Source organism: Solea senegalensis, linkage group LG8 (genome assembly GCF_019176455.1).
Source record: "Solea senegalensis isolate Sse05_10M linkage group LG8, IFAPA_SoseM_1, whole genome shotgun sequence".
Lineage (NCBI taxonomy): Eukaryota > Metazoa > Chordata > Actinopteri > Pleuronectiformes > Soleidae > Solea > Solea senegalensis.
The window spans coordinates 2,371,524-2,384,881 of NC_058028.1; the positions used below are offsets into that span (position 1 = coordinate 2,371,524).

Below are 13,358 nucleotides of genomic sequence, written 5' to 3' on the forward strand. Positions count from 1 at the left end.
AACAACATTTAAAAATAACTTTACGTCTAATGTGGAAACTATGGAATCAGACTTCTGTTAATATTAGTGTGTTTTGTTTGGAAATATTGGGCTGTTTTTAAAAAGAAAAATACCCCTTAATTCAGTTATTCTTCATTAATGAGATAAACTTTTCTTGATTTTTCTTTAATTTTTTCGTCAACATTTTTTCCCGCTCCATTTCATTCCATTAACAATAAAAAATATTTTTTTGCCGATGAAACTTTTTTCAGCTTTTTTTTTTTAGTTAATGAGAATTATTATTTTTTTGAATCGATGAGAACTTTTTGATTGAATACAATTTTTGTTAACTCTATTTTCCCCACCAGGAAAATATGTCCTATGTTCATAAACTTAAATATAACTTTGTAAATATAACTTTGACCTCGTTTTAATAAAAAAACTGCAAAAAAGACATGTGATAGAAATAATTCCTATAGCTCAAAAATAATGATTCCAGCGTTGTTTACAAACAAATCTAAAGGTGGCGCAAGAGTTTTGCACATTAAATACATTTTGAATAAAGTGATCGTGTTCAGTCGATTATTATTATTCTTAATTCATAATTTCGGACTCTCCTGCAGCAGCTGTGGCTTCATCATATATATATATAAAAAAAAGATTCACATCCAATTATTGATTAAAACTGAACGTTAAATCAGTTTATCTGTGAGACGCAGTGAAACGACAACAACAAGAACAGGAAAAAATAAGAAACCTTGTAAACAAAACTTTACGACCACTTTGCAGCTCACACATGCAACAGACAAACAAACAAAAAATGCAAACAGTTTTACACCGGAGCAGAAGAACATTAACATAAGAAAAATATCTTCTATATATAGTCTTTTTTTTCTTGTTTTTTAAATCATCTGATAGAATGTATCGCTGTCACATTCTCGACTGTAAACACAATAAAAAGTTGGATTCTGTAAATATTTACCAGGGTTTTTCTCTTAAAACGTCCTGACGGGTTTAAATAAAAAAATAAAAGAAATCTTTGACGACCTAAAGATAAAACTCGTGCACGTGTTTGTTTTGAAAATGTCGGGAAATAAAAACTCCTCTTTGTCGGGAAAAAAACAGAGTGTTTTGGAATTTTCTCGTCCTCCCCTCTTCCCATCATGCTTTGCTTCCAGCGTTTCCTGTCTGTACGACACTGTTGTGTTCCGCCGCGATCGCCGACAGCGTGTTCGATAGCTTCGCCTCCTCCATTTTCACTTTCTCGTCAGGAAATATTTTCCTGCAAAGTGGGCGGAGAAAAACAAGGGGGGGAAGGAGTTTGGCGTTACAAATGTGGGCGGGGTTTATGTCGAGAAAAAAACCCACTTTATATTCGTCCATTTATTCTCAACGACACCTTCACCCGATATGTAAGAAGACTCTGTGAGATTAAACGTCTTCTTACATATTTCTTCACCACCTTAACGACAGTTAGATTAAATCACACAAACTGGCATAAAACTCTCTGTATCCATTAGTTCACTGTGTGTGTGTGTGTGTGTGCATGTGTGTTAAAGTGACAGTTCAGGTTGTTGGAGGTCAGTGAGCGCCCCCTGCTGGACACACAGACACTACATCCTAATGAAAACATGAGGACACAAACAAAACAGATTTTTTTTAGCTATTTAACAAAAGACTCGGTTCATAAAATCTACGTCAGCTATCTTTAAAATATATAATCGCCAGATTATCTTACTTTTGAACAGACTTTACATTAGTCTCGTCGTTTTCAGTTATTTTAATGCAAAAATGTAGTCTATGTTATCTTAAGAACAAGTTGTTGCATCTTTATCTCACTGTGAGACAGACAGGAAACTGAGGTTTGTAAACAGTAAACTCTCCCACGCCAAACGACATCGTGAAAATCTGTGATTTTAGCTCGCGTGGACACAGGAGCTGCTGGTCTACTGCTGCCTCGTGTGGTCACTAAGTTCTTAAGATATCGTAGATGTAATATGTAAAGATCTCTGCATTAAAGTATCTCAAATTTGACTAGGCTAATTTGTCACGTAGTGCTTAGATTAGCCAAACATATTTCCAACACTCTTAGAAATCCGTATTTATTGGTGCATTCCAGTTGTAGACGGAACTTGGAATTTCCGAGTTGGACAGTTGTAGCTAAATACCATGTTAGCACATACGTCCAAACTCAATCAACTTGGAGGCGGGGTCACTCTCGCCTTCCGATGTAATTGGAACGCACCATTTTTGTCAAAGTAATGCGTCTTTTAATGACGCCATCTTTTTTTTTACTGTTTCTGCTAAAATTTCCACGTCAAACCTCTGATGAATACTCAGTACTACTAGTTAAGTAGTAGTGGTTGTAGTAGTCACTAAATGATTGCGACAAGTCAGCATTTCCTGCTTAATCTCGAGCATTAACACTCACAAAACCCTATCCCCATGATCTTCCCGACGTCTACCAGGTCTTTTGTTTTGTTTTTTGATTGAGCGACCTCTAGTGGGCGCAAATTACACACTGTGCCTTTAAGATGATGTAGATTTTATTTAAAAAAAATCTAAATTTGCTGGTAATATTTTAGCCAAACTTCTTTACAGCACCTTCAAGACGTCCTTTTTTATTATGAATGTAGCAGAAGATATGGGTGTGTTACACACACACACACACACATACACACATAAGAAACAGAATCAACGTATTGCTCCTTTATCCACAACATCTAACCGTTAGTAACTAACTATCCCAGTGTCATTACCACAGTTTTACCATTACAATAGTTCATATTGTGTGGTCAATGGCAAGATGCGGTGGTGAATGAATGGGTGTACAAGTTACACGCACACACGTACGTACACACACTCGTACACACAGATAAACCTCTAGAGGGAGCCGTACTCATCGTTGACAGGAGGAGGAGTGGTCTTGGTCTTGGTTGCGTCCAGAACTGGGTCTGCTCCGTCTCCGTTGGGCAGAGAGGGGGCAGAGGGCGGGCTCTCTAAGCTAATCAGGTCTGCTGGGATCGGGGGCGCTCGCTCGCCCGCGTTCATCAGCTCTAAGTCGAACTCGGCACTTCTGGGCGCGGCATCGGGGGTCAGGAGGTCGTACATGTCGGATTGCGCCGCCGTGCCGAGGTGGTTCTGTAGACTAACGGGGTCGGGGGGAGGGACTTCTGCGACCAGAGGAGCAGATTCTTCGGCGTTCACTGCGACGGCTTCTTTGGCAGCGGGAATGTGATTTAGAGTTTGGTCAGTGTCGGGTGAGTGAGTAAGGCTCCGCCCACAGGCGTCCGGGGCAGTTGTGTGTGAGTCGGTGTCTGATTTTGGACGGGCAGTGTTTTCTGTGGTGGAGGCAGTTAGTGCTGGCGTCTCAGTGTGAGTTTTACTGACCTCGGATTTCTTGGCGTCTAAAGCGTGTGGGGACGACGCGGCGAGCGGGGACACAGGAGGACTGTTTTTAGCGTTTAGCGCCATAAGTTTTGGTGAGTGTCTACGTTTTGGCGGTATGGGTGTCCCTGATTTTTGAGGTCTCGGTTGTTCAGGTGTGGATGAAGCAGAAGAAGAAGACAAAGGAGGAGGAGGAGCGGGTATTCTCTCCTCTTCTTCTTCCGGAGTGTTTCTCCCTCTCTGCTCGACTAACGGAGCCATTTTAGCCTCGACGGCGGACGAGGACAGGGGGACGGGGGCCGGCAGGATCGCGTTGGACTCCGGGGTGGGGGCCGGGGCCTGGACAGGGCTGGGCGAGGGGTCGTTGGCCGGGGTGGAGAGGCTACAAGTGAGGGTAGTGGTCTCGCTAGAGGGGCTGTCCTGAGCTGGGTCAATGGTGGCGGTGGCCGTGTCAGAGTTGGTGGCTACAGAGGAGAGCGTTTCCAGAGCCAGAGCAGCGGTGTAAGCCGCCAGCCTGAGAGAAGAGCAGGGAGAGAACAGAGACACACAGACTAGACACCAGGGTGACTGTGACACAGGGAGGTGGCTCTCACACAAGAGCATGCAGACGGATTAGTTGATTTTTTTTTTTTTTTTTGAGAGAGAAATTCACACAAACGTAAGACAGAGACGGCCACGTCCAGACCTGGTATTAACGTCTGTCCTCTGTGATACAAACATATGCAGACGGCAACCCAAAAATTAGGTTTAAAATCACGTAAAAAATTCATCAACATTCTCTGCTCTCAAACACTGACTTTATACGCTTTAGTGGGGACAAAGTTTTGCTCCATAGAGACAAAAAATGTGGTTCAAAATCCATGTAAAATTGATTCTCTGCTCTGATCCACTGGGGTTTATACTGGTTTTTACGCTTTAGTGGGGACAGAATTTGCTTCTCATGGACTTAAAAGACCATATAAAGAAAATCACAAACACACACACAGAGTGCTTAGACTTCCACTTAAAGCCACAGCTGCCCTAAATTAATAGCATTGTTAATCAAATCAATCAAAATCATTTTTTATGTTTCTGTAATGGTTAATACACCAGTATGTAGACGCTCTTTAACCAAAAGGATATTATTATTATTATTATTATTATTATTATTATTAATAATAATAATAATAATAATAAATGTACTGTTTTACAAAAATAACCTGAAAAACATAGTAAAGCACATTATTATTTACCGTGAATTGCAATTATTTTCGATCTGGATAATTGTGGTGTATTTCTTTTATTGTAAAAGTCGTGAATGGAGAAAAAAAAAAATGCAATGCTTGTGAATGCGGACAAAATACTACGTCCGTTTACGAATCCAAAACATTATATTCAGTTATTGCAATAATATCACAAATCACAATTATATTGGTCAGGATAATTGTTTATATTGTCCATGTCTTGTGGTAGCTAGGTAGATAAGACGACATTAGCTGAGAAGGCGTCTCTAATTTGTCCTGAAACACAATTTGTCCTCAAACCTCCTCAATCTGTCTGCGATCAGATCAAATACCAGGACTGAACGAGGTCACAAACTGAAAAACAGCAAACTCTTAAAGCCTCATGAGAGAAAATAAAGAAAAGAGACAAGTTCATGCTGTGAGTGGACATTAAAGGGAACATGTCGTACACACGGCAACATCGAGAATCATGTGGTAAAAAGCAGAAACCAGCTCCCGCCAGGGTTAAACAGTACCAGTGTCATTGTCCACAGTGCTGACATGAGAGATGGCGTCATGAGTTGACCACACTCTAAAGTCTGTGTCCTGTGTCTTTAAACTGGTATTGCTTCAACCGTTTGTTAGTAATGAGACAGGAAAGTAAATTCAAAGACAAACAGAAGCAGCAGCAGCAGTTGTTCAGTGGACTCCACTCGAGAATCAAGAATCTCCTCAGGTTTTCACGCTTTGAGAAAACGTCGTTTATTCTCTGACGTGGAGTTCAGTGTTCAAACGGCTAAAACAACAAAAAGGAAAAAAAGAAAAACGTGGTCTCAGCGTGGACTTACTCAGGCTCGGTGAGAGGCGTGGTTTCGTTGGGTTCCGTGGGTCCGGCTGCGTTGTGATTGGCCGTGCACTCGTCCTCTGTTCTGACCTCAACGATCGGCTCTTTGGACTCGTCTTTCCTGTTCCACACACACACATTTACGTTTGTTATTGTTTCTGTGACTAATGCAGATTCTTTTTTTTTTTCTTAATTTATTTAACCATTTAACACCTAAGCCTCAAAGGACTTTTTTTGTTGCTTATTTTACCCATAAACTAAGTGTTTTTGCACATTTTTCCAGAATTATTATTATTATTATTTATAATTTACTGCATGTTAAAATAGTGTATTACCAATTTAAAATGAAGAATAACGCTGTAGTTGTACATGAACACCAGATTTTGTGTGTTAAATTTGAACGGTATAAAACACATTTACTAACACTTAATAATAATTTAATAACACTTTTTAAAACCGACCATGCTCGCAATGGTCGCAAGTTCGACTACATTGTAAGTCGCTTTGGATAAAAGTCTGCTAAATGACATGTAATGTAAAAACTGTACATATAAAAAATTATGTACAGCCTAAGTACCTCCCAGAAATACCCCCCAAAGTTATTCTGGAAAAATGGACAAACATTTTCTGGGTAAAATAAGCACACAAAAAAGTCCAGATGGACATTTTGAGGCTTAGGTGTAAAAGGGTTAAATATAACAGTAAAACAACTATGATTTTCCCACGGTGACTCTCGCGAGGAGCCGCTCAGAAACACGAGCAGTACGAGTTAGGATCGGTGAATGTTCAATCCAAAATGGCGGCTTTCCTGTTGGGTTTGGATCATGGTTATAACGTAATTTTTTCTTCAACGCAACCTTCTACAGATGTGTACCAATTTCCGTGCATGTACAATAAACCTGCTGTTCAGGGGGAATTTGGACAGTGGGCGGCACACTTATTGGCCCCTCCCACATCCATTTTCACATCACACATTCCCCCGAACCACTGATCTGATGTGGTCCTAAAAATCTGTGAGTTTGAGGCCTGGGCCTCAAAAACAAGGAAATATAGTAATAATATTAAAAAACGCCTTGAGTTACAATAAGGTAATAAAATAGATATAGATAATAGAAATTAGCCACGATTAACTTATTCTAAGTGCTTTTAATCCCGATATTTTTCGCATCATAGATGATCAAACAAATATCGATGTCTTCGCAGGGAAAAGTGAAACTCACACAAACGCCGCCTTGCCCTCCTCCAGGTCGTGACCTTTGGTTCCGGTGCCGGTTTTGCCGCACAGACACATGATGAGGCCACACTTGTTGACAAAGTAGCAGGTGACGTCCACGGCCAGCAGGAGGAGCATAAACACCACCACGAGGATCCCGGCCCACAGCACGACGCTCATGGAGAGAGCGGTCTCCTCCCCCAGATCTGATGAACGAGTGAGTGAGAGAACGTTTAAAAAAAAAGAAAGTGCAGCGAGAAAGTTTCACACAAACGACCGCGGATGACTGTCAATGTGCTGCTAAACTACTGTAACTTGACGACGGACATAAAACACAAAAATTACTCACCTGTCGCCAGGTTCCTCACTTACACACTCTGACGCCTGAATTTCATCAATCATTTCATTTAAATTAGTTTTAAATATAAACCATGTTTAGGGAATTTACATGAAAATGAGTTTAAAAAAGGCAAAAGAAATAATTCTTCAACACATTTATTAGAAAGAAAAGCAAACGTGTGCAGAGATAATTTAACACGTACATTTTAATGTCTCTGAAACATCACTTTAAACTTAAATCTAGTGAGTGAGTCAAACAGTGTCCAGGTATAAATGTATAAAAAAAAGTTGATATTTTTTGAATAGTTTATACATGCGTGAGAAACATCTGGACAAACAAAAGCTTCTATTATAAACTTTTTCCGTTAGCTGACGTTTGTCTTTTCAAACAATGTAAACGTTAATTTATTTTTATTACAAATATTTACACCACAAAGTTTTTTTTACGTGAGGACCGACTTTTTTAAAAGATGAAAATTTTTCAATAAAGTTTCTAAATAACTTTAATATCAATTTATATAAATAAACCAGCCTTTTTTAATATAATAATTGGATTTTATTCATTTGTTATTTAATAAAAGGGCTGAAAACAAAATAAATACATAAAAAATGTTGTAGTGGTTCCCAAAGCCTGGTCAGGGGCCCAGGGATGGGTTGTGGGAAACATTTTTTTTTGCAGAATTTCTCCAATTTTTGTAGCCATTATGTTTTAAATAAATATTGAATATGTTTTAAATAACATGTATAAACTTAAAGACTTTTTTTAAATCAATTTACTCATCATTTCTTGAATTTCCTTTATATTTTTATATTATTTCCCGGAATCGGTATCCATTAAGCTATGACACTTCTCTTGGCTGTCTCTTAACCCTTAAGAGTTCCTCTTAAAAGAGATTTCCCTTTAAAAAAAACTGACAAATTTGTTCCTTGCGACAAAAAATGTCCAACCCAACTCTTCAGGCTTAATTTATGTGCACCAAGACTGTGAGAAAGTATAACTTTTAAACCTGGCACCATATGACCTTTTTTTGGGTCAGATTTTAGCCCCCCCCACAATTTCCAATTGACCACGCCCATTCACCACAACTGATTTGAACATGTTTTATCCCATCAAAAATGCAATTAATTTAGAGGAAAAAGTTATTCAGTCATTTTTATAAAAAAGTGTGTCCTCATGTAGAAAGTTCGAAGAAAAACACTGGTGTAGAGGATTATAATCCAGTGTTTATGTAAACGTACACGTCCAGCACTGAGTCTTTAATCTGTTTTAAGTGCTAATTTCTGTAAAAATAAGGTCCTGACTGTTGTCGTGTGGTGCTAATGCTGAGCAGAGTGAGTCTGTGGGAGGGTTTTCCACTGCCTTTGGTTCAGCACCGACTCTTTGCTCTGCCACAAAATGTCTCTTTTATTGTAAAAGTGTCCACACAGAGAGAGACAGACGGACAGAGACGAGGGAAAACTGTCCTCTACGACATCTGATGTGTTTTTGTTTTTTTTTTACGAGAGCAGGAGGACGAGAGTGATGGACAGGATGAGTGAGACCAGAGAGCATGTCACAGACGAGCAGCTCTGAGTGGCTGAGGGAGGGACGGAGGGGGGCGGAGCCACAAAAGAAAAACACCAATAATGTTGACGTGGTCCAGCGCACCAATGTCCACGACCAGGCAAGAGAGCGGGAACATCGAGACAGACGAGCAGAGGGGAGGGAATGAAGGGAAACAAAGAGGAGAAAAAACAGAAGGAGAAGAGAAAGTGAAAATGAGTCAGGTCTGAAAAACCAAATGTGAAAAAAGTAAATAAATTTATAAATAAAAGACGATCGAAGCAGAGACGGAAAACTACTCAGTGAGTGAGTGAGTAAATGAGTGAGTGAGTGAGAAATGGAGTGAGAGGAAGGAACTGTGATGTTTCAGCAAAGCATCTAAAGTTAATTAAAACAGGCGGTGATTTTTTTGTTGTTAGTAAAAAAAACACTGCTGCAGTGGTGTAGTCTACGCCCACAGGTCTCAAACTGTGGTGTGTGTACCAACAGTGGTACATGAGCTTTCTCTGTATGTGATCAGAGTGGAGCTGAGGAAGTTTGAGTGGAGAAAACATCAATATTTTCTCACATGGTTCTTGGTATGTTCTACGTGATGGATTTACATACAACTACATAAAAAGATATTTATTTTTACAAATAAAAGGTGGGAACGTTGGTTATTTTTTATTAGAATCTGTTCACGAGTTAAACACAATTAATATTTGTCGTTAATTGTGCTGTGATCTGAAAATTCGTGCTGCTTTGAGTGTTTTAGAATTTTACAATTCAGGGGAAAAATCCTCTTATCAACCTTACAAACCAAGAGGTTTTGTTCAGGTTTGTTCAGATCTCTTACCAGAAACTCAAATTTTGTCTGTGCATGTGCAAAATGTGACTGCTTCTTGTTACCGCTAACATATTACGAAAGTTGTAGGAAAGTCTACCGATCATATAAGCTCTTTTGGCCAATTTGGTTTGTACAGGAATTAGTGAAAAAGCCAATGTCAGTGGCTCTTATTTTAAAAGCCAGGTTGACATGCTCTACTAAAACAAAAGATAACATAAAAATGTACTGTATATTTTAACTTCTCATGAAAACATGTATTTATTCAGTAAGTTTTAAATCCCTGAACCTGCCGTAATTTGTTTTAACAGGAAGTCATCGCACACTTTTGCTGCAAAGAAAATCGAGTTTTCAGTGCAAGAACATTATGCTGCATTACCATGATCTCCCTCCAGGGGGCCGTGTCTCAGTGTCCTCACTTACAGTAGACCACACTGCACAGCTGCAGTTAATGCATCAGTTATCAAGTGTTAATTCAAAGTTTTTTTTCTATAAAGTTGTTTGAACTTTAGACAAATGTCATTTCATGACTCGTCTCAGTTACTCTGAGCACAAACTCAAGCTCGTTCAGTCAGAGCTGTCCAAAATTTTAAAAGTGAGAAAACTCAGCCGTAAAATCATTTTCTCCTCACTTCAGCCCAGGAAATGATTTATTCCTTTTTTTTTTATATATATAATTCACCTTTCAGAGATAAAAATAGAATGCGTGGCTCCGACTGTGAGAGCTTTGAGTTTTTGCCTCCTGGGTTTTTATTTCTGGATGTTTAGTTCCAGTCGAGCGTGTCTTAAAGATAAAAAGGTACCTGGGACGACGGCTGGTTCTGTGGATGTTCTGAAGGACATAGTCGCCGGTGGAGACTTTCCCTTCTGATTCACTGCCATCACGAAGACGCTGTACTCCGTGTCCCACTCCAGTCCTGTGAGGACCACATAGTCGCTGTTGCTGGGGAGATGGAGCTCTGATTTCCAGTCTGACGCTTGAATCTGAGGACAAAAGAAATGTCCACAAATAATCTACAGTTCATACAGTATTTGTAATAATTGATTTTGGAAACGAAAGAAAATCCCGGGTAAATTTTAGATACGTTAAATTTTTTTGTGGCCCCATGAATCACAGTAGAACCTTAGATATTTTCATCGTCCATTCATCTGTCAATTACTTTCTCTAATAATTAATTAGTTGTTTGGTTCAGGAAACCAAACAACTTGAGAAATCAGTTTCCCAAACCTGTAAATGGTCCTGTTTTTGTAAGTTTATCAGATTTAAAGAGCAAAAAACCCAGAAAATATTCACATTTAAAACTTGTTTAAGTGAATTAAAAAACTGTGAAACTGATTATTAGGGATAAAATATGAATGTATCTGGTGAGTAATTTCAGATTTGCTCAATCAACAAAAGGAATGCGTATTGTGACTTTAAAGTCCTTACATGACAGAATTGTTTTGCAACTTTAAGTATATAAGTAATTTTTTTAGACATTCTAGTCTTAAAAAACAAAATGTAAAAATATTACTCATATCTGTAAGTTTGTCCTTCTGTTCACACTTCCTAGAGACAAAAAAATTATGAAGTTTTCAAGAATTCCCTATCACTTATAAATGGGCAAAACTGTCAAAAAACAAAGCAAAAATATCTTTGTCAAAACTCAACTTAACATACTTTCTTATGCAGCTAATGAGATGAATTCAACAACCCTGGTAAATCCCATTTCTGTGGGATCGACAGCAAGTTGAGTTTAGAAGATGCGTTCAAGAAAACCTCGTAAATTGTATCATTTTCTGCAAACAAACGTACAGTTAACTCTTACTGCTCACGTGTCACGGATCTGGTAAATTTGGTAAATCTGGTAAATAAGTTATGATTAGTTATATATCACATTTTTTTTAAGAAATGGGAGAAGTAATGATTGTGCAGAAGTCGCAAAATGGACGTTTTTTATTTAATTTTTGTGAAATTAGTGAACTTTGAACTGTGACATATTTAACTAATTTAATCAAATTTTAGAACATTTTGAGCACAAACATTGAGAAATGTTTGCTCAGGTGTGTTTTTATACTGGGTGAAAATGAAAAAATATCATGAGGCAATATCATCAGATGGCCTAAAGGATGTGCTGGAAAAAAGGATATATGACACTATATCGCACATTCTTATAGACTGTATATATACGTTTTAACATAGTGATGTTTTTTTGTATCTTTGATAAAACTGTGAATAATCCCATTAACTGATAAATGTTGTGGTTTTCATGCTAATCCCTCGTTTCTAAAACGGCTGATATTGCAAAAGAATTGATCATCTGCAGATTACCCACTCAATCAACTTGTTTATGAAAGGATCAAAGATATGTTATTTGACAGATGGATACTCACAGGTTTATATCGGACCAGATAATATAAAATGGGCGAGCCGCCGTCATCCTGCTTGACCCAAGTGACTTTCAGAGAGTTCCCTTTAGGTTGAACGGCCTGGTCAAGTTTAGGAGGATTAGGATTTCCTACAGGAACACACACAAGAAAACACACACTTTAATACGTTTAAAATTAAAGAATGAAGTTGTGAAAACTTAAAACTTTAAAACTCTCTCTTTGTTGTCGTCCTTTATTCGTCAATTCTTAATCTCTCACCTGAAGATGTTTCTTCATTCAAACTAATTACAACCAACGTGTATCTGATTCAGTCTGAGCTGCTAAATGACTTTCAATGGGAAGAAGATTTAGTGGTTGACGTTCATCTGGAGTCAGACAAGGCTTCAGGGTTGAACGATTACTTTTCACAGATTAAAGTGTTTCTATAGGATTTGCCTTAAACAGCAGAACAACTTAAATGTCCACAGTCAGTGTGATATTTAAACACCTAATGTCTAACATCAAGTGTTTAAAGAAGCGACAGGTTTATTTGTCTGATTTAACAAATCACTTCTTTGTGTCAGCTGGTGATAAATGAGTCTAATTGTGCTGATTTGACCTGTGGAGTTCCTCAAGGCTCAACCATGGGACCCATCTCATTTTGAATTAATTTAGTTATCTCTACGAATTTTGTCTTTTGTCTTCCAGTTTTCTGCAGATACAGACCAAGAAAACCATATCAAATGTTTGTGATCACTATCTCAGGACTACTTCATTGTGTCTTAGTATTAAATGTCTCATGATTTTTGACTGTCTTTTTACTCTTTTATTTATTTTATTCTTTTCTTTTATTAATATCTATCTTGTGTGTGGAACATTGAGACACTGTGTTTTATTGACTCACAGTTTCAGTAAAACTTTATTTCTCACCAGTTAAACCTGTGTTAACTCATCAGTTTACTGTTTGTTAGTGGATGAAAGTCTGGAGAGATGGTATTTAAGCTAAAATTATACATGGTAAATCAAATAAAATGGAGGATAAAAGTGTAGATGGGAGATAAACTAGTAAGCGGCTACTTCCTGTCATTTTTTTTTTAACAGATTGTAAATAAATATAACTCTTGGCTGTGTTTGGTCTCAGAAAACAAAATGCATGTTTATAAGACGTTTTTTCTTCGTTGTTTTTCTCGGAAAATAAAATACACTGTCTTCTGATTTAGTCGTTTTTTCACTGTTCAATAAAATATGTTTTTAATGTTACATTTAGTTTTAGTGGTTATTACTATGAAGTAAAATATTTTTTACGTCATCTTTAATTTTTAGTTATTCTGATCAAATTAAATATACTGTACTTTTTTCTGTTTCTGTTATTTATAAAAATGAATAAAATTTATGTTAGCTTTAGTTTTAAAAGCTTTTATTATGAAATAAAATACCATATGCTTGTTGTGTATGATTTTTCATTCTACGAGTCATCCCTATAATATTAAATACATTTTATCGTCCCTTTTAACAGTTATTCTTATGTGGTCTGAAAATGGACAAAAAAGTCATAGGTTTGTATGCCATCTGAAAATTGACAAAAAGTCATAGGTTAGTATGTGGTCCAAAATTGAAACAAAAAAGTTATAGGTTTGTATGCCGTCCGAAAATTGACGAAAAAGTCATAGATTAGTATG

General features: G+C 37.6%; 2 protein-coding genes across 4 annotated transcripts in view; both read right to left on the reverse strand.

Annotated features, from left to right (window-relative positions):
* Window positions 1–265: 265 nt before the first annotated feature.
* On the reverse strand, window positions 266–12,963 carry LOC122773398 (neural cell adhesion molecule 1-like). Of its 3 annotated transcripts, none has more exons than XM_044032068.1 (6): window positions 11,704–12,962; window positions 10,134–10,314; window positions 6,633–6,831; window positions 5,417–5,533; window positions 2,853–3,880; window positions 266–1,261 (listed from the first exon to the last, which is right to left on the reverse strand). In XM_044032068.1, the coding sequence occupies exons 2-5, from the start codon at window positions 10,210–10,212 to the stop codon at window positions 2,863–2,865; spliced, it is 1,413 nt and encodes a 470-aa protein (XP_043888003.1). In that variant the 5' UTR covers window positions 10,213–10,314; window positions 11,704–12,962; the 3' UTR covers window positions 266–1,261; window positions 2,853–2,862. The 3 variants fall into 3 exon arrangements, with proteins under 3 accessions (XP_043888003.1, XP_043888002.1, XP_043888004.1); XM_044032067.1 differs by having other exon boundaries at window positions 2,879–3,880; window positions 11,704–12,960; XM_044032069.1 differs by having other exon boundaries at window positions 1,117–1,261; window positions 2,861–3,880; window positions 11,704–12,963.
* The window catches only part of LOC122773511 (cell adhesion molecule 1-like), a 169,256-nt gene continuing 166,768 nt past the window's right edge, over window positions 10,871–13,358 (reverse strand). The window contains exons 10-11 of the mRNA XM_044032269.1: window positions 11,704–11,828; window positions 10,871–10,879 (exon numbers count right to left, since the gene is read on the reverse strand). Of these exons, the coding sequence (XP_043888204.1) occupies window positions 10,871–10,879; window positions 11,704–11,828 (134 nt within the window). The remainder of the gene's footprint in view (window positions 10,880–11,703; window positions 11,829–13,358) is intronic.